The sequence below is a fragment of the Bos grunniens genome, chromosome 15 (assembly GCF_055505025.1).
Source record: "Bos grunniens cultivar Pamir isolate PY7600 chromosome 15, Bosgru_T2T1.0, whole genome shotgun sequence".
Classification (NCBI taxonomy): domain Eukaryota; kingdom Metazoa; phylum Chordata; class Mammalia; order Artiodactyla; family Bovidae; genus Bos; species Bos grunniens.
This window is the reverse complement of record NC_141179.1, coordinates 51,599,561-51,620,937: the sequence shown is the minus strand read 5'-3', so window position 1 is coordinate 51,620,937 and position 21,377 is coordinate 51,599,561. Positions and strand designations below refer to the sequence as shown.

Genomic DNA, 21,377 nt, shown 5'->3' with positions numbered 1-21,377 from the left:
CAGTCCATGAAAAGTCTCAAGAGTCTTCTCGCAACACCTAATTCTAACAAAACCATATGCAGCAGAATTAATTATCCTTATTTTGTAAGTGAGATGTTGGAGGCTGGGAAAAGTTAAACAACTTGTCCAATATCATATGGTTGTAACTGATGAAGCCAGAATTTTGACATATGTATTCTGACTCCAAGGGCAGGGCTCTTGCACTGTAGTAATAATGTGTTGCTAAAAGTGTGGATTTTTTAAGGTAATTTCCAGATGGATCTGTGAAACCTTGCCAGGTTGGAATGTATTAAGAAAGATAGTAAAGATCTCAGGAAGGAGAGACCTCATAGGCAATGCTCCATTGAAGGGATTTTTTGTGAATTTTGTCTGATGATTTTTCTGGACAGGATTCCATGGCAATATAGGGCATCAAGACTTTGTATTCCCTTATCCTCAATTCCTTTAATCTTTCTCTGTGCCAAATTACGCCAGAAGCAAAAGTCACCTGTCTGTCTGATCAGGTTACAAACTAGAGCCTGATGTTTGAAGCCCAAACATGTTGGACTTGTTGTAGGCCAATCAGGCCCAGCCTGGAGACCCCAGTCCCTAGAGCTTGGTAAACTATTTCCATTATTTTTAAAAGCCTAATAGAAGTGCTTTACTTCAGATAATCCTGTGTGTGGATACAGGCTAGTGAAAAGATTAGATTTCTTTGTTTTGGGTCAAAAATCTGTTGATCCAGTGTGCTTCAGTTGTACTACCTAGGGAGCTCTAGAAATGGTGTCAGCAAAGTATGGTCCAAGGGCCAAATCCAGCCCACTGTCTGTTTTTGTAAATAAAGTTTTACTGAAGCACAGTTGAGTTCTCTTACTCATGTTTTGTCTTTGGCTGCTTTTGTGACAGAGTTAGATAGCTGCAACAGAGACTGTATAGCCCATAAATCCTGAATTGTTTACTGTCTGGCCTTTTACCGAAGAAGCTGTTGACTCTTAGCATAACCTCAGTTCTTTCTATTATGGCACTTAGCACTTGGTATTTTAATTGCCTATTTCCCCCACTTTTTTTTTCAAATCTAATATATTACTTTTTGAAGCATTTCATACCCACAGTATAATGGAAAAGACAGGCATGAGCATGTATAATTTAAATATGAGTCAATAAATGCTATAATAAAAGCATGTACAGCAACACTGTGAGGCTCACTCAAGCTGGTCCTGGCAGAGTCCCTTGCTTTTATAACTGAGCTCCTTGAGAGCAAAGATGAGGTCTGCTTCATCTTTTCATCCCCTGGGCTGATTATAGACCCTGACATATAAACAGAACTCAATAAATGTTGTTTGAATGGGCATATCATATGCTGATCAAAAAAGCTATTATAGGCAATTATATATGCCTTTGAGTAGTATAAATACAGGAATAAGGGAAGAAAAATGTTATGTTGGTTATCCTAATCTCAGTGCTGTTTGCTTCATCTCCAAACTAGTCATTACTTACTGCAGTTTGTTTGGGATAAGTAGTGGATAGGAGTCCATGAATAAAGCAATTGTGTTAAGAGCTCTTGTTGGTGAGGAAACTAGAAACAGTGCCTTAATTTTGGGCTATTTTCTACTCTTTTCCCTCAGTATCCACCACACCTTTACCTCACCTTCCATATTCTGCTCCAGCTTGCCAGGACAGATAGAGGAACATAGAGTCTATGGAGGTACTTATTTCTTTTGTATGCATACTATTTATCTTATTTTTTCTTTTCTAAAGCCATTTTTTCAGTGTGGTTCTTACCAGCATTACCATCTGTGGCTTCCAGAAGATACAACTAACTTAAAGCTATCTGGTTACCTTGGTGTAAAGGCAGGCAGGTGAAGTGCTGGCCTAGGAGTCAGCAGACCTGGGCTCTTGTTATGCCTCTATAGTGGCTTTTGACTTGGGATACATCTGTTAACATCTGTGAGCTTCAATATTCAACACATTTTTATTGAGTTACATCTGAGACTTAAAAAATTTTATATTTATACCCCTCCTCATTTTGAAAAGGATTCGAGTGACTAGCAAGTGATAAAGAGGTGACCTGTCTGATCTTGTCTCTGTTTCTGACCAGCAGATAAGTAAATGATTAGATGGATGAGAGCATTTCAGGTCTCTGATCAGGGCTTTCTAGAAGGCTTCGCAGCCACAGCTTCTTCACCTTGTCTTTGCTTCCTCTTCTGTGACTACTTCTATTTGGGAAATCAGGATCTTTCTTCTATCTTCATTGGGGATGATTTGAAGAGTATTTTGCCTAGAAAGTAGTTTTCAAGATCAAGGTCAAAAAAAAAAGAGGAGTTTTACACTCTAGGAATTGGAAGAAATGCCAAAAACTTTAGTTAAAATGTCTTTTTCAAATAGTGAACTTGAAGCCTGAAGAAGGGAAGTGATCTTAGAGTCACATAGTAGAGCTACAACTAGATTCCAGGCTCTTTCTGCTAGGCATTTTCCAGGTTCATGAGAGGATTAGGTGTCATGAAGTGGACTGGGTGGTTTTTTTGCTGTATGACTGTATGGTGGTGGGCAGAGGAGGCTTCACTCCACACCTCCCATGCAGTTGTGTCAGGCATGCTCAGGACCTTAGATGTCTAATAGACAGCTGAAGGCTGGCTCGGAGAAGGCGTACGATGTGAAGGGTTTCCCTGAGTAGCCTGTGACTGGCATTATGTATAGAGGCAGTGACAAAGCGAACAAAGAGGAAAGCTATGTAGTACTCTGGCATTGGAACAAATGGGCTTTTTTCCTATTTCTAGAGAGATTGTATTAATTTACATTTGTTTGTTGTTTCTTTTGAATATGTATTTCTTTGATTACTAGGGAGACCTTGTCCTGTGTTCATTGACTATTTGTATTTTCTCTCATTTGTATTTTTTTTTTCTTGTTGAGTTATTTATTCATGCTCTTTGTGTAGATCCCAGTGTATTCCTAGTCCTATGCTTGACTTCCCTGCCAAGAAACTATTAGGATAATAAAGCATTGTTCCTAAATGGGGAAGACAGTTAATAAGAAACACTCTTCTCGCTGTTAAGTGGAGTCAGATGTTAGAAGCTAGGGACAATGAGACAGGTGGGTAATAGAGCTGGGCGGCAGCCCCCTGTAACATTGTCTCTTGCTTTTCCTGTACAGAGTTTTGCCGGATCGACAAACCCCTGTGCCACAGTGAGGATGAGAAGCTCAGCTTTGATGCAGTCCGCAGCATCCACAAGCTGATGGATGATGATGCCAATGGTGATGTGGATGTGGAAGAAAGTGATGAGGTGAGCTCCCTCACTCTGCGTGGCTCTCTTCTCTTCCTGTGCGAACAGTCCCTGAAGCTGTCTAGACAGGCTCTTCCCTGGGGAGAGGTGTTCTTGCTACTGGCTTGTTCTCTAGCGTCGCATCCCTACCAGGGAAGGTGATTCTCAGCAGAGCAGCCTCGAGGAGCAGGCCTTACCTCTCTGTCTGTGTCTGGACCGGCCCCCGTCTGCCTGCCAGCTGGAAGCACAACGCTGACCGAGCTGTGCTGTTTGAGAGGGAGAGGGAGCCCTGAGGCTGGTCTGTACAGTTTGCCTGCGTCCTTATTGTACTCCTGCTGGAGGTGGAGGGCACCCATCTGTCCTGACTCTGTGTTCAACCCTGTGCTGGCCTGTGGAGGAGAAGGCAAGGCAGTCAGATCTTGCCCTTTGGAAACTTATACTGTTTGTGAAGAAGAGACAGAGGTTCCTAGAAAGGTCGTTCTGAATTCCAGGTTGCAACTGCTAGAAGTCAGTTGAGTGGTCCAGACAGCAAGAGTGAGAGGAATCTCTGGATGGAAGAGCCCTGTTATTGTTTCACCTTTGGGCATTACTACAGCTCCAGTTCCACAGAGTACAAAGTACAGAGTACAAAGAGCCCAGAGTACAGAGCCCGGAGTACAAAGTCATCATGTGTGAGAAGATTGAAAAATTCCAGTTGTTTTCAGGCTCAACTTGAGCCAGCACTTTGGTGAAGCTGCCAAATTATGCCCAATCTCTAGTAGTGATATGGTGTATATCTTGAGGGAGGAGGTAATTCTGGTCTCTCCTTCCTGCTGGTTAGTCCGGTTTTAAATTTTGAATTCAGTTCTGGATTTCACATTGTCAGAAACATCTTGAAGCAGTGAAAGCCTGTACGGAGGGGTGACATGACTGATGAGGGGTGTGAAAACCATGAAATGGAGAGCATTCAGTACAATTCAGTGTCTATAAGTATCTATTATATATGTGCCAGGCACTGTTCTAGATGTGGCGAATGTGACAGTAAATACCTATAATTACATAGCGATACAGCTGTCCTTATATAATTTACAATCTAATGAAGAAACTTTAACCTGGAAAAGAAGAGATTCAGATAATACAATTCCTATCTTCAAATAAAATAGAAGTAGAGGAATCAGGCTTAAAAGATGATAATGGTTAGCAATGAAATTCTTACTGTATGCCAGGCACAGTGTTAAGCTCTTTGCATAGTTACTCTTTTAACTTTGTTAACAGCCTTATGAAGTTGGTATTATCGTCAAGGACTGGAATTTTGGAAAGGTTAAGCATTTCGTTCAAGGACACGCTGAGTATGAGCACAGATCTGATTTTAAAGCCTATGCTGTTAAGTACTGCTGTATTGTCTCTTATTCTAAGGGCGGAACCAGGAACACTGTGGGGAAAGTAAAATATAGGCATATTCTTCTGGAGTAAAGAATCACCTAACAGTTCTATCTCGTCACAGTAGAGGCTTCCTTGGTAGGTAGATCGTGAACTCCCTGTCACTGAAGATCGGCAAGTGGAACACAAACCTCCACTGATTGGTCTACTGAGGGGATCCTTGATCAGGTTGAACTAGATAATGTCTAATGAGAGGAGAAAAATAGACTTCCTAGAGGAAACGTAGAATTGGGATAGAGTGGAAAGGGATGGGGCAGCCTGAGCAGTAGGAAGGAGCGTGAGCAAAGATGTGGAGGCAGGAAGAAGCATTTTTGGTAGGTTTGGTGGGACAGAGTGACTGTGGTGGAAAACCACAGGACAAAAACCTGAAGAGGAAAGGGGGCCCAGGCAACCAGGCTGAGATACGTATACGATCTGGCAGCTGTAGGTTTTTAAGGGCAACAGCCATGATGACTGTATCTGAGCTTTTGGTCACATCTAGAAGTGTCACTGGCTTTCAAAGGACCCAAATTTTATTTGTCTGTGCTGGGAATAGTGCCATGTTCCTGGTGGTGAGAGAGGCTGAGAGGTTTCCTGACGTCTCTCCAAGGACCTGGCCACCCAACTGGGAGGTGCATGGCATCACAGTCAAGAAGGTGATGTGTTCCAAGATCCACAAATTCCTGGATATCTTTGTCATCTGCTCCTCTTTCTTTTTTCACTTTCTGCTGAATTACTTTGTCAATGAGAGGAGGAAGAAAATGTTCTTTTTAGAGGAATGTACCGCAACAAAAAGCTCATCAGCACAAACTGTTCTAAAATAACACAAAAGCTGTCACCCTGCTCTTCCCTGTGCCAGTGGTGAGCTGTTCTTTTTCAGTGGAGCTTCTGCCTGCCTGGACTTCTTCATCTGCTCTCCCTGCAGTGTCAGGCCTCTGGTGGGCAGAGGGGCCTGCCAGTCTGGGTTTCTCACGATCAGTTACAGGCTACTTTCTTTTTGAAACATATAGTCGTGGTAGCAAAGTCTATGTGTTTAAGATAGTCTCAACATATATGGAGTTCAGGATCTAACTAGACCCATTGGGTAGACAGGTCAGAGCTTGGTACATTGGATTATGGACTCCGAGACAGCAGAGATGAAATCCTGGTTGTGCTAGTGATCAAGGACCTGAGGTTTTTATGACCCATTTAACAGAACTGCTGATTACCCAAGGAGCCTAGTAGCAGTCTGCGAGGATACTGTATTCAGGCCTCATTTATTCAGCCTCATATCAGTAAGTTTTTCAGGTAACTGAACTATAACCCGATTTCTAGATATTTAAAAATTTTAGCCATTCTTGAGGCCAGGTTTCCGTCTTACAGACTATTGTGAACAGTCTTAACTTTCTTTGGATCGTTCAGAGCAGGCCTGCACAGCCTCTTGCACTGTTAGCCTAGTGCCCGCATTCCCGTATGCATTGTTGTGATTTCTTTTTATAGTTTCCTGTCTCTTCTTTGATTCATTCTCATTTCTAATTGTTCTATCTCTGCTATGAGCTATGAAGTTAGACTTATAGTACACTGAGATTCAGCCACCATTTTACAGAAAATATGTAGTCATTTGTGTGGAGGAAGCCAGTTTGGCTTCTCAAGTGCTATCCTTGCTTGCTTTTGTCCTAGGCAACCAAGGATTGAGGGCCCTTCAGATGAGCAAGATGGCATTATTGACACTGGTGTCCTCTTTGTAAAGCTGATAGGGAGTTCTTGCAGGCTGGCAGGGTGGGAATTCATGACCTGTGTTCTACTGAAACCTCTGGTGGAGATACTGCCTTTGGACAAAGGATTTGCAGCCATAGTATGGCATTTCAGCCTGTCCTGACAGTCTGAGGTGTGTAGACAAGAGCCTTCCTAAAAACACTGGCGGCGGCGGGGGCGCGGCGCGACGGTGAGGCGGCGGCTGGAGTGTGTGGCGGCGCGGGCGCTCAGCATGGCTCGCCTGGTGCTTGGAAAAAAAAAAAAAACACTGGCCCCTTGACTGGACCAGACAGTTTGAGGGCAGTTTTATTTTCTTCTGTGGCACCTACATAGAAAATAAAGGACATTTGTTGAGCCATTAAACAATTCTTATTGTCATATGGATGATAAACAAGCATATGAAAAAATACTCAATATTGTTAGCTACTAAGGGAAGTACAAATTAAAACCACAATGAGATATCATTCTACACCTCTTTGAATGGCTTAAATTAAAAAGCGGTCAACACCAAGTACCCTGTGATGAGGAAGAGTCACTTGAACTCTTACAGAGGTTTTTATAAAGCTGAACAACATGATTTAATACGTGTCTCAGCATTTCTACTTCTAGGTATTTACCCCGGAGATAAATGAAAATTTATATTTGTACTAAAACCTCTACACAAATGTTTTAGCAGTTTTACTCATTATCACCAGAAATTGGACACAAATCAGATGTCCTTCAGTATGTAAATGGAGAAAACAAACTTTGGGAAACTACTTAGCAATAGAAGAAATGAGCTGCTGATGCACACAGCATGGAGGAATCTCAAAGGCATTATGCTGAGGGAAGGAAGCCATCTCAAATAGTTACATACTATTAATATATGATAACATCTAATGACTTTCTGAGAAACTACAGGAATGGAGGCCAGATCAGTGGTTACCTGGGATAAGGGATATGGGGTGGGTTTGATTATGAGGGGACAGCATGAGGGAATTTTTTTGATAATAGAACTGTCCTGTGTCTGGGTTGTGGGGCAGTTATAAGAATTTACATATGTACTAAAACTCATAAGAAGATATTCTGCCCCCCTCCACTACAGTTAATTTAATCATATGTTAATTAAGAAAAGTGTTCCTAGCATAGCAATGACACACAATTCAAGCTCAGTGAATGCTACTTATTGCTGCTGTTCTGTTTTCTCTATATTTCCAGGAAAGCTACCTACATCTGACACTTGTATTTTAACGTTCGTGTGTGGAATGACTGACTAATATCATTGTAGCAAGCATGCTGTTAGTCTGAGATGGGAGTCTTACACAAGGGTGTGATCACACGTTTTGGGGGATGAAGCTGAATAGGTTAGTATGAGCCTCGGAAGCTGTAATGCCACAGGACTGGAAAAGGTCAGTTTTCATTCCAATCCCAAAGAAAGACAATGCCAAAGAATGTTCAAACCACTGCACAATTACACTCATCTCACACACAGGCAAAGTAATGCTGAAAATTCTCCAACCTAGGCTTCAACAGTACGTGAACCAAGAAATTCCAGATGTTCAAGCTGGATTTAGAAAAGGCAGAGGAACCAGAGAGCAAATTGCCAGCATCTGTTGAATCATAGAAAAAGCAAGAGAATTCCAGAAACACATCTACTTCTACTTCATTGACTACGCTAAAGCCTGACTGTGTGGATCATGACAAACTGGATGGGAATACCAGACCACCTTACCTGCCTTCTGAGAAACCTGTATGCAGTTCAAGAAGCAACAGTTAGAACCAGACATAGAACAACAGACTGGTTCCAAATTGGGAAAGGAGTACATCAAGGCTGTATACTGTCACCTTGCTTATTTAACTTATATGCAGAGTACATCATACGAAATACCAGGCTGGATGAAACACAAGCTGAAATCAAGATTGCCAGGAGAAATATCAATACCCTCAGATATGCTGATGACACCACCCTTATGGCAGAAAGTGAAGAGGAACTAAAGAGTCTCTTGATGAAAGTGAAAGAGGAGAGTGAAAAAGCTGGTTTAAAACTCAGCATTCAAAAAAAACACAAAAACTCAGCATTCAGAAAAGTAAGATCATGGCATCCGGTCCCATCACTTCATGGCAAATAGATGGGGAAACAATGGAAACAGTGAGAGACTTTATTTTCTTGGGCTCCAAAATCACTGCAGATGGTGACTGTAGCCATGAAATTAAAAGACTATTGCTCCTTAGAAGAAAAACTATGACCAATCTAGACAGCATATTAAAAAGCAGAGACATTGGTTTGTTGACAGAGGTCCATATAGTCAAAACTATGGTTTGTTCCAGTAGTCATGTATGGATGTGCAAGTTGGACCATAAAGAAAGCTGAGTGCTGAAGAATTGATGCTTTTGAACTGTGGTGTTGAAGAAGACTCGAGAGTCCCTTGGACTGCAGAGAGATCAATCCAGTCAATCCTAAAGGAAATCAGTCCTGAATATTCATTGGGAGGGCTGATAATGAAACTGAAGCTCCAATACTTTGGCCACCTGATTCGAAGAACTGACTCACTGGAAAAGACGCTGATGCAGGGAAAGATTGAAGGTGGGAGAAGGGGATGACAGAGGATGAAATGGTTGGATGGCATTGCCGACTTGATGGACATGAGTTTGAGCAAGCTCTGGGAGTTGGTGAAGGACAGGGAAGCTTGGCGTGCTGCAGTCCATGGGGTCTCAAAGAGTTCGACATGACTGAGTGACTGAACTGAACTGGGAAGTTGCAAAATATACTTAAGCTTCCGTTAGTGCCTGTTGTGTCTGCTATAGAATATAGCATAGGGTTAAGAGCTTGTGCTGCAGAGTCACAGACTTAGGTTTAAATCTGGCTCTCCCTTTACCAGCTGTGGAAACTTTGAGAAGTTATTTAATCTTTTTGAGCATCAGTTTCCTCATTAGAAGTGGAGCGATAATATTAGGCACTTCATGAAGTTATTGTGAAGATTAAATGAAATAATGCACATAAGGACTTCCCTGGTGATCCAGTGGCTAGACTGCACGCTCCCAATGTAGGGGGCCCAGGTTTGATTGCTGGTCAGGGAACTAGGTCCCACATGCTGCACCCAAAGAGCCCTCATGCTGCAAGAAAGATCAAAGATCCTGTGTGCCGCAACTAAGACCTGGCACAGCCAAATAAATAAAGATTAAAAAAGAAATAGTGCATATAAAACACTTAGTGCAATGCCTGGCTTATAGAAGAGTCTCCATGAGTTTTTGTTGTTATCTTCAGAAAGAGCATGCATTTTGATATAGATAGGCCTGTGTTCAAAATTTGGTTTTGAACTTCTTACTAGCTTCTTACTGGCTATGTGACAATAGGCAAATCACTTCTCTTTGAGCCTCAGTTATTCAGCTATTAGTATTTGAGGAGGGCGACTCTCTGCATGGTGGTTGTAAGAAGTTAATGTATGCAAAGCACCAAGCACAAAGGCTGGCATATGATAGGTTCCAAATTCATGTTTTATCCCTCCCTCAGCATGATGATACAGATAGTGAGGGCTAGCCTCTATCACAAGAATACCAAATCAGTTCCCTCATCATCCCAGGGCACCAGTGCATTCAACTCTGGGAGCCACCCCCAGCAGCTTGGCCTACATGCCAAGAGCCAGGCCGCTGCAGGAGATAGTTCATCCAAGTGGCTGGTGTTAAGGGAAATGGGGAATGATAGAGCAGGGACACATGTTTCTAGGGGCACAGTTTCTCTATCAGCTCACTCAGCCTCCTGCCTATGCCTTTATTTTTTGAAAAGGTCTAGGTGAGAACTCGGAGAAGGCAATGGCACCCCATTCCAGTACTCTTGCCTGGAAAATCCCATGGACGGAGGAGCCTGGTAGGCTGCAGTCCATGGGGTCGCTAAGAGTCGGACATGACTGAGCGACTTCACTTTCACTTTTCACTTTCATGCATTGGAGAAGGAAATGGCAACCCACTCCAGTATTCTTGCCTGGAGAATCCCAGGGACGGGGGAGCCTGGTGGGCTGCTGTCTATGGGGTCTCACAGAGTTGGACACGACTGAAGCGACTTAGCAGCATCAAAAGCAGCAGGTGAGAACTTATAATTTCCTCCTACCTATCTGGAAGGGTAGAGGATTTTGAACAAGGCTGTGTTGTGGTAGGGTCATCAGATCTCCTTGACTTCAGCAGGATGAAAGTTGACTTGCTTCTTACCTGTTTTAAATTATTCCATCAAGAGGCATGCTAGGTCCTTGGAGGCTGTGAGAGTTGGGGAAGAATGGACTCTGGCCCCAGGTGGAACCAGGCCTGGGCAAACTAAACCCTAAGAGGGGCAGCTGGCAGTTCCACTTGCAGATAGCCAGAGGATCAGTAGGAATGAACTGGAGGGGCAGTGGTCCATAGGGCCCTGTGTGCTTCTCACACAGAGCCAGTGCTGTGGCCAGCATGCGCTAATTTGGATGAAGATAAATAGCTGCATTATGCTCATAAGTTATCATCATGACTAATAATAATTGTTATTCCCTCCTCAGGCTTGGGACCTCAGTTCTTTGTATCTGGGTAGCTGTGGACTCTTCTCAGTATTCCCTCGCTTCTAGTTTCTCCTCCACCAGCATATGTCCATGCTGTGAGTGATCTTCCAAAGTTTCATTTGAGTTTCCTTTTATTTTTCCATCCAACTTCCTGTGCCTGGCACTCCATCCCTTCAAATCTGGCCTTAGCCTTTTTTTTTTTTTTTTCCCTTTGGCTGTACTGCCAACTTGCAGGATCTTAGTTCCCTCACCAGTGATTGAAGCCAGGCCATGGCAATGAAAGCACCAAGTCCTAACCACTGGACCGCCAGGGAATTTCCCAGCATTAGACACATCTCCTACCACTCTGATCTGACACTTGTCTTTTCATAGTCATTCCGTGTTTATTCCAGGTGCCTTTCTTTGCTCAGATAGTTCTCCTTTCTGGGAATTAAGTTCTCATATCCCTTCCTGGTTCTGTCTGTATCAGTCTTAGATTGTCCTCTGGAATACCCCTGGCTCACTTTTCGTTAACCTTTCCTGACTTTCTCACCCCTCTGATCTCTGTCATCTCAGTATTAACTCCTGCAGTGCAGTCTCCATCGCTCATTTAGCACTTTATTAGAATGACTTGCTTTGTACCCTGATAATTTTGATTGTATTATTGCCAAAAAGTTTGCCTTTTTGTACTACTACTGGAATTTCTAGAGCACAGCTCTGAACTGTAGTCTACCTTGTGAAGGGATAATGGTGGAAAAGGAGCACTCATAGAATGTACCAAGTCCTCTGCCGGCTGAGTACATATACAGTTTCATTTACTTCTCAACCACTCTAAGAGCTAGGTTTTATTAACTCTGTATAGAGATGATGAAATGATAAGAGAGTGGCCTACCTTCACTTACTAAACTAAGTTCTGACCTGCCTATCAGTGCTCCTGCAGTCTGACTTTAGCTCACCTGACTAGTCCTTGTTACCCTGCTCTCTCTTACTCTATGCTGCAGCCATCTCAAACATGCTCCTAGTATCGCTATGCCTTTGCTCCGGATAAATCCTCATCTGGGCATCACTCTGTCTCCCAATTTTGCCTGTGAGAATTCTACTTGTCCACCAAGGCCTAGATCAGGATTTTTCAGCTGCAAGCATTATTGACATTTTGGGCCAGATTGTAAGATATTTAGCACCATCCCTACACACTGGCCACTACTAGCAGCCACCATGTTCCCAACCCCACCAAACTGTGATAACTCCAAACTTTTTATCACCAGTTGTCAATTGGCTTCTCAGGTGGTGCAGTGGTAAAGAATCTGCCTGCCAGTGTAGGAGACGAGGGTTCAATCTCTGGGTTGGAAAGATCCCCTGGAGGAGGAAATGGCAACCTGCTCCAGTATTCTTGCCTGGAAATTTTCCATGGGCAGAGAAGCCTGGTGGGCTGCAGTCTATGCAGACGCCACTGAGCAACTGGGCACCTGTCAGTTGTCCTGGGGATAGAATTTCTCCCAGTAGAGAACTACTGGCCCTAGATTTAATGTTTCCTCCAAGAAATCCTATTTGTTCCCCTACATTGGGAAGTAATCCTTCCTCTCCCATGCTCCAGAGTACTGGGCGTGAAGCCCTCATCTGGCATATTGCTCTGCTCCATATTGAAATTAGTTGGATTCATCTGTCTGTCCTTCCAGATTGTGAGTGCCTCCAATAACAGGAACCAGGTCTCATCCATCACTGCTTCTCCCACAGTGCTTGTCGCAGGGTCTTACACACAAAAGTGATGAGTTATGTGTTTTTTAATTTGAAAGCAAAGATCCTATCTTATTGCTGTGTGCTCCTTAAATTGTTTCTCTGGGGCAGAGTGAGAGTATAGAGTTAGCTGGTCAATGATATGGGGGACAGGGTGCTTCTGACTTGTGAGTTCCTGGCCAGGATAGCAGCTAAGTCAATGGTGGGCTGTGTCTAGGAGTTGCTAGGGTCTGGACTCCAGACATGTTTGTGACCCCTTCTTTGCCCTTCAGCTCTGTTCTGTGAATCACATACAGAATCTGAATGGAGGTAAAATCACTATAGTCAAAGCATTAGGAAAGACTTAGAGAAAGACATACAAGAGGCGTATTGTTTAAGAAAGGAAGATACTGAGACTGCTAAAAGGCTGTGTGACTGAGCAAAGAAATGCACAGGCATTGGAGCAAGAAAAATTAGGGTTTTAGGTGTACTTTCACCAATTAATAGTTGGTGACCTTGGAAAGTTCTCTGTAAGCTTACATTTCCTAGCTGTCAAATGGGGATAGTAATCCTTACCTTGTAAGATTATGGCAAAGATGAAATGAACTTGTGTATAAAGAGTCCCCAGCCTGTGGTTTAGTTGCAGCAGTTGTATTACTACTTCTTTTGCTATTCCTACACACCTGTGATGGTGCTGGGTGCTTAGCTCACATCATCTTTACAAGAAACCTCTACTGTGGGGTAGATAGTAATTTTTCCATATAACCAGTAAGGAAACTGAGACTGAAGTAGCTCATAGTAATCCATTTTTTGGGGTTATTGCAACTCAGATCTGCCTCAGGCTGATGAGAGTATTTCAGACTTGTGGTTGTACACCTCTGTGATTTTACTAAAAACCCTTCAGTTGTATACTAAGTTGGTAGTGAATTATAACTCAGTGAAGATGTTAAAAAAGTAAAAGTGTCACTATTTTGGTTGCAGTAGTGGTCACCTCCTACTTGCCTTTCTGTAGCCCAACCCATAAGAATCCCTAGGGCTCTATTAAAAAACACATTGAAAACTCTGTTGACTTCTATCTTTATTTCTCCCTCTCCTTACTTTGACAGATATGCAGAGGTGCTTCCAAGTCCAAATTACCATGGTTTCTGGAAGCAGAGATCCCTGGTTAGCTAGCCGACAGTTAAGTTGCCTCTGTTTCTAGGCAGGTGTAGATGGCTTTGAGGACACCAGACTGAAGAGCCTTTGGGAGAATTCCTTTCCCTCTTCCTCTCGCCCTCTGTCCCTTCATTTCTCTTTTTTGGTAGTTGTTCTAGGGAAGCTAAAGGAGAACCCTAGTAATAATTCCCTCTCACCCACAGACCAGGGACCCGAATCAAATTCTAGCCCCTTATCATATGGAACTCCATAAGGGGAGATGTCAAAGGCAGCTGGCTATTATCCCCAGTTTTATTTTTCCTGGGTCTGCCTCGTGCTCAGGGCCTTCCTCTAATTTCTACTGCTGCTACCATGCTGCCTGTCAGAAGCAGAGTTCTCCCCTGGACCCAGTCCTGAACATGGATTTTCCTTGCTTCCTCTTGGAACAATTTTGACAGCCGGAAGGTTTTTTTTTTTTTTTTTTTTAAGTTTACTACATGTAAAGTAGGGCAGAAGAAAATAATTACACACAATTATTCAAATAACCTCAGCATAAGTTTTGATGTATACCTTTCTGTTGCTACAATTCTTCTTCTTTGATCTAAAGGACTGTTACAGTATGGAGGCACCCCATGGGTTTTTTGCCTTCTAGCTCCCTGCCTATCTCCTGGTGCAGTCGCCATCTTATCTCCTGCCTTGTGGAACATGCTGACCCCTGCCCTTAATTTGGACAGAGCACAAACTGAAGTCTGCTTGGGCCCTTTCGACAGAACAGGGATGATGAATAAGTGAATGGTATCGTTCGTCAGGTGAAACCTGCTCTTTTGGCTAGGGAAAGGACCTATCCTCATTTTCCTTGTAAATACCTACTTAATGGACGGCTGTAGCATTCACTTACCAGGGCTGGCTCACAGTCAGCTTCCGGGCTGCAACCCCATTGAGTCCAAACTCTGTGGCCTTGCTCTAACTTTTATGAGGGCTTCATGGTGTTTTTGTGGGTTTCTTAAAATATTTGGAAATTGACTTTTAAAAAGCCTAAACATGAACTTTGGAGTCTGACCTGAGTTCAAATGCAGGCTTGCCAGTGTACTAGCTGTATGACCAAGTAATTTGGAGGCTCACTTGCCTCATCTGTAGAATAGAATAGAGATGGAAATAAGATACCCTTTGCCATTCTTAAGCCCTTAGGCTAATGAGAGAGGCAGTTATGTAAACTGGCAATGACAACATCACATCTTCAGGGCTGTAATGGTGGCGTGCACAGGAGACTATGGGAATTTCAAGAGGAATAGGGGTGAGGTAATCTAACATGTGCTGGTGTAGCAGAAGACACATTGTCAGCCAGCACTCAGGGAAGGGTAGCTGTTGCTAGACAAGCTGAGCTACACATCCGAGGGAGTAGGCATCGTTTGCAATCTGTCCCAGCTCCTTAGCCAGATACAGGGTGAAGCAGCAGCTCCCCCAGATGGCTTCGCTCATGTTTCCAGGAAAACCCAGACGGTGGTTTGCTTTGATAGATAGGGAAATTCTTTCTCACCAAGCAGACTGTTGTTTTCCTTCCTTCCGTCTTTGTTGGTGAGTCTGCTTTGTCTGTTCTGGATGGCAGTCCTATTAATGGCAGGGGTTAGTTGTAAGGCTTCTCTGTGTGTGTCTATATATGTGTATATGTCTGTCTGTGCCATTGTGTGTGTATACATCATTTTCTGCCTTTCTGTATTTGTATGTGTCTTTTTGTATTTAGGTGTTATCTGTGTGCATATGAAGGCTTCCCTGGTGGTGTGCACAAGAAGTGGAGGAGGGAGGGAACACTGAGCCAAGGAAGGAGCTGAGAGAAGACACATAAACCAGGTCAAAGATGAAGCAAAAGATTAGGAGAGAAAGGTGAGGGTGTAGTACAGTGTGCAGGACCTGGTAAACACAGAGCCAGAAGTATAATCAGGGACCCAAAGATGCTGTTAGTCCAGGCAGGATCTGGGCCCTATAATGTGGTAGTAGAATGCAAGGGTAGTCTACGGCCCAAAATGGTCAAGCCAGAAGAGAGAAAAGTTCTGTTTCAGGTATTAAGTAAGCTTCTGGATCTTCCTGTCTACGGAGGAATTGGCCACTGGCTTCCAAGGTCCTGCTTGTGTTCATACCTGATTGGTGTTTGTGTTGATGCCAGCCTCTCTGTGCATGTCTGTATCGACGCGTGCATCACATTCAGTGTACCTAATTGCATTAGAAACAACTGGTTGCCAGTGCAGTGTCTCATTGACGTGAGGACCCAGGATCGCCACCACCCCCTTTATTTGTTCTTGTGTTCCCCACCCTTTTTTTCTGTCTTCCTTCTCTAGACATATTTACTGTCTGCTCTGTGCTGGATGCTGAGTATGCAAAGACTAATGAGGAAGACGAATTTTCTACCTGCAGAGAGCTCACATATTAGTGAGGCAGAAAGACTGTGTGTTCAATCCTAGTAGGTATTGTGGTGAGAGATGGAGCACTGCATGATCTGTAAACACAGAATAGGGAATTTAACCCATTCTAGGATGCCAGGAAAGATGACTCAGAAGAGATGATGCCTGAGATGAATAGGAGTTAACCTGGGGATGAGAAGGGTATATAGCAAGTGAAGGAATGAGTATGATGTCCTTAGGGATCTGTGACTCAGTGGTTCTTTTACTGTGAGCATAGAAAGTAATGGTGGAGCAGGGAGGGAGAGGCTGAAAATGTGGTTGGAGATGCAGGCATGAGCCAGCCAGATTCTAGCCATACTGAGAAAGTTGGATTTCATCCCAAAGATGATGAGCTTGAAGGATTTTAAACAGAGATGGCTCTAATTCTGACTGAAGGTTTGTCAGGAGCAGGCCTTGCTGAGCAGGTAAAACTGGAACTTGGTCTTTTACAGGAGAGCAGGGTTTACCAATGAAGAAAGGAGGAGGAGCATTCCAGGAAAGAAGAACTTTGTGAGTAAAGGCAGGAGGCAAAAAAAAAAAGGGACACTTCCTTCAAGAAGGAAGGTGTCTAGCGAAGAGTCTCTTCATCTACAAGATAGTGATACTAGTAATATCAATACATCCCTTTGATTGCTGGCATAAGGCTCAAATAAGATAATGGATGTAAAGAAGCATCTGTAAACTGTAATGCAGTGTGAACATTTCAGTAGTGGTAGTTATTGCCCAGCTTTGTCCTCTTCTCCCTCAGTGCCCAGCAGCATCAGGCCCTTGCAGGTGTAGGTCAGGTAGGCATGCGCCTCAGCAACATGGCATGACTGGTGAGAACTAGGCCCTTTGTCACCTAGCAGTCCCGCATCTCGAGGAGGAAAGGCTGAGATTAGAAGTTGCTGGAACTCAGAGGCTGAGTGCTGGTTCACCCAGATTACATCATTTCTCACAGTATGAGCCAAGCGACCCAGCTTCAGAATAGTCAAACATTCATGAAGCACCTTCTACATATAGGAAGTGTGAGGGACTGCGCCTTCCATGATCTCATTGTCTCCCCATTGTAACTGTGAGGTCATCTACATTTTTCAGGCTTAAAGTGATGTGGTGAGTAAGTGGTTCCGATGGGATTCGAGTCTGTATCTGTGAGATTTTTTTCCCATGTGTCCCTTCACAAGCCTTCTGATACCTCTGGGTGGTGAGCAAGCTCCCTGGTTAGTTCAGTGGAGAACTGTGAGGTCTCAGGCAGTGTGGGGTTAAGAGGATTGGAGAGGTGTTTCTCTGGGATTGAACCATAGCCCTTTCCTCCACATAGGACAGTAGTTCTTGCCTTCAAGGACTGACTTTCCGCCATATATCTGACTCATCCAGGTGCTTTTCAGCAGGATTAATCCCTGTGTCCTCAGATCCCAGCATAGGACATGACACGTGGTCACTGCTCAGTAAATGCTGGTTGGGCAAATGAATAAACAAATGCCTCTTAATAGAGGCTTCCTGTGTTTACTCCTCCCTTCTGCCTTCTCTTGTGGTACCATAATGCTCTAATATGAGATTTTGTTCTTAAGGATTTCTTTTTTTAATATTGCTCTTTGACACATAAGCTTACATTCTAAAAAATGTAAGCTTAATTCTAATTCTGGCTCTTAGAATTAAGAGCCAGAGCGTTCTTAAAAAGGGGACATGAGTTTGCCTTACCCTTTTAAATTCTCTGTTCCCAAGCCTTTTCCTCTACCTACTCACTGCCCAATGGTGATTGGCCATTATAAGGAACACATGGTGAGCCCTAAACTCTTACCAAGTTGGTATAAATTGGTGTTCTATTTTGGAAATGGGGTCCAGGAGGTTTTCCTGCTGTTGAGTGCTTGGCTGGGTTTGTATTTCCCAGGGTCTTGGAAAACCATGCATAGGGGTGGTAGTGCTGTGGGGAGAAAACTGAAAAGGAAATAAAAATTGACTCTTATTCATGGGGATTGTTAAGGGAGAGAAATTTCCTTAGTACTTGAAGCCATAATGGAGGGAGAACTAGGTGCATTTAGTCCAGAGGCATCTCTATGACCCCCTTCCTGGTTTTTATAACATTTGCAAACTAAGACTAGCTTTTACATTTTTTTGAATAGTTGGGGAAAAACACCCATGGAAGAATTTTATGACATGTGACTGCTGCTGCTGCTGAGTCGCTTCAGTCATGTCCGACTCTGTTCGACCCCATAGATGGCAGCCCACCAGGCTCCTCTGTCCCTGGGATTCTCCAGGCAAGAACACTGGAGTGGGTTGCCATTTCCTTCTCCAATGCATGAAAGTGAAAAGTGAAAGTGAAGTCGCTCAGTTGTGTCCGACTCTTCGCGACTCCAGGGACTGCAGCCTACCAGGCTCCTCCGTCCATGGGATTTTCCAGGCAAGAGTACTGGAGTGGGGTGCCATTGCCTTCTCTGATGACATGTGAAATCTATATGAAATTCAGATTTCGGTGTCCATAAGTAAAGATTCATTGGCATAGAACCACTCTTACTCATTTACATCTTGTCCCTGGCTACTTTCACAGAAGAGAAGAGTTGAGTAGTTGTAACTGAGACTGTATGACTCACCAAGTCTAAAATATTTATTGTCTGATCCTTTACAAAAAAGTTTGCCTGGCCCCTGGTTGAATCTACCATTTTAAAAAATCAGCTTTATTGGGATATAATTCACATACTGTACTCATTTAAAATATACAATTTAATGGTTATTTATGGACTTCCCTGGTGGCTCAGATGGTAAAGCATTTGCCTACAATGTGGGAGACCCAGGTTCGATCCCTGGGTTGGGAAGATCCTCTGGAGAAGGAAATGGCAACCCACTCAGTACTCTTGCCTGGAAAATCCCATGGACAGAGGAGTGTTGTAGGCTACAGTCCGTGGGATTGCAAAGAGTCGGAATATATTCACAGATATATGCAACTATCACCAGAGTCCATTTTTGAACATTTTTGTCACCTCAAAGAGAAAACTAGTACACGTTGGCTATTGTCCTCCTGCCTCCTAGTCCCCTAATCTTAATGTATTTTCTGTCTCTGAAGATTTGCTTATTCTAGACATTTCATATTTGAGTCATGTAATATGTGGTTCTTTGTGACTGGCTTATTTCACTTAATATAGTGTTTTCCAGGTTCATCCATGTTGTAGCATATATCAGAATTTCATTCCTTTTTATGGCTAAATAATATTCTATTGTATGGACATGCTACATTTTGCTATTCACTCATCAGTTGATGGACACTTGAGTAGTTTCTACCTTTTGACTATTATGAATAGTTCTGCCATGGTATAGTTTTTTGTGGACAGATTTTTACTTTTATTTTATTTTTTTATTTAAAATTTTAAAAAAGTTTTGTATTATTGTTATTTTGGCCATGCCTTACAACTTCTGGGATCTTAGTTCCCCACACAGGGATAGAACCCAGGCCGTGACAGTGAAAGCACATAGTCCTTACCACTGGACTAGCAGGGGATTCCCAGTGGACAGATGTTTTTATTTCTCTTGAATGTATACTTAGGAGTGGAATTGCTGGGTCTAGGTCATATAGTAATTCTATGTTTACCCTTTGAGGAACTACCAGACTTTTTCCAAAGTGTCACTGAATATTGTTACATTCGTGTCAGCAGTGCATGAGGGTTCTAATTTCTCCATATCCTCACTAACACTTGTTTTTATCTGATTTTTAAAATTATAACTATCATACTGGATGTGAAATAATATCTCATTATGGTTTTGATTTGCGTTCCTTTGGTGATTAATTTTTCCAAACATTTTTTCATATGCTTATTGATATTTGTATATCTTCTTTTGAGAAATTAAAAAAAATTTATTTCATATTGGGCATAGTTGATTAAAAATTTTGTGTTAGTTTCAGGTATACAGCAAACTGAGTTAAACATATACATATGTCTATTGTTTTTCAAATTCTTTTCTTATTTAGGTTATTACATAATATTGAGCAGAGTTTCTTATGCTATACTATAGGTCCTTGTTGGTTATCTGTTTTAAATACAGCAGTGTCTGCATGCCAGTCCCAAACTCCCAATCTATCCCCCACCAAGCCTTCTCACCTGGTAACTGTAAGTTCATTCTCTAAGTCTGTGAGTCTGTTTCTGTTTTGTTAATAACTTCATTTGTATAAATTTTTTTAGATTGTGCATATAAATGTTATCATATGCTATTTGTCTTTCTCTGTATGACTTAACTTCATTCAGTATTGAATATGATAATCTTCAGGTCCATCCATGTTTTATTCATATCCTTTTCCCAGTTTTTAATTGGGCTATTTGTCTTTTTATTATTGAGTTGTAAAAATTCTTTTTACATTCTAGATACAAGTCCCTTATCCCTTATGAGGTACATCATCTGCAAATATTTACCCCGTTCTAAGGTTAACTGTTCACTTTCGTGATAGTGTCTTTTGAGGCACAAAAATTTTAAACTTCAGTGAAGTCCAGTTTAATTTTTTTTTTGTAATTGTGTGTGCTTTTGATGTCATATCTAAGAATCCATTGCCAAATCCAAGATCATGGTTATTTACCCTGATTTTTTCTTCTAAGAATTTTAAAGGCATCTGAAGCTTGCCATGACCCAAACTAGGTTCTAAATATCACCTCATCCAAAATCTGCTCTTTCCCCAACTTCATCATCTCAGTTGAAGGCAACTCCATTGTTTCCATTGCCTGGGCCAAAAAATATTATGAATCATCCATTAATTCCTCTCATGCACTGTATCCATTGATAAATCCAGTGGGTTCTACCTTCAGAATGTGTCCAAAATTTATTCATTTCTCACCACTACTCCCCTGCAGGCACTGAGATGCAACAGCCTCTTAACAAATCACCATGTCTGTAATCTATTCTCAGTGTAGCAGCCAGAGAGCTTTAAAAAAATGTAAACAAGATCATTTCACTCCTCTGCTCAAAACACTGTTATAGCCTTGTTTCTCCTTTAGTGTGAAAGCCAAAGTTAACACAAGAGTCAGCAAGGTCCTATGTGACTTGACTCCCACTTATCATTAGGATCTCCTCCTCTTTATGTATCTCCCTTATTATTATTATTATTATTTTGTTAAGCATGAACTTCCCTGGTGGCTCAGATGGTAAAGCATCTGCCTACAATGTGGGAGACCCTGGTTCGATCCCTGGGTTGGGAAGATCCTCTGGCGAAGGAAATGGCAACCCACTCCAGTACTCTTGCCTGGAAAATCCCACGGACAGAAGAACGTTGTAGGCTACAGTCCATG

The 21,377-nt window shown here is 42.5% G+C and overlaps 1 protein-coding gene across 6 annotated transcripts in view; it reads left to right on the top strand.

Annotated features, from left to right (window-relative positions):
- STIM1 (stromal interaction molecule 1) overlaps positions 1-21,377 on the top strand; it is a 204,484-nt gene that overhangs the window by 111,357 nt on the left and 71,750 nt on the right. For 4 of the 6 annotated variants that reach the window (XM_086338454.1, XM_086338453.1, XM_086338456.1 and 1 more), the window contains one exon: positions 3,130-3,260. The exons of the other annotated variants lie outside the window; for them this stretch is intronic. In XM_086338454.1, coding sequence (XP_086194580.1) covers positions 3,130-3,260 — 131 coding nt within the window. The remainder of the gene's footprint in view (positions 1-3,129; positions 3,261-21,377) is intronic. 6 annotated transcript variants of the gene reach the window in all.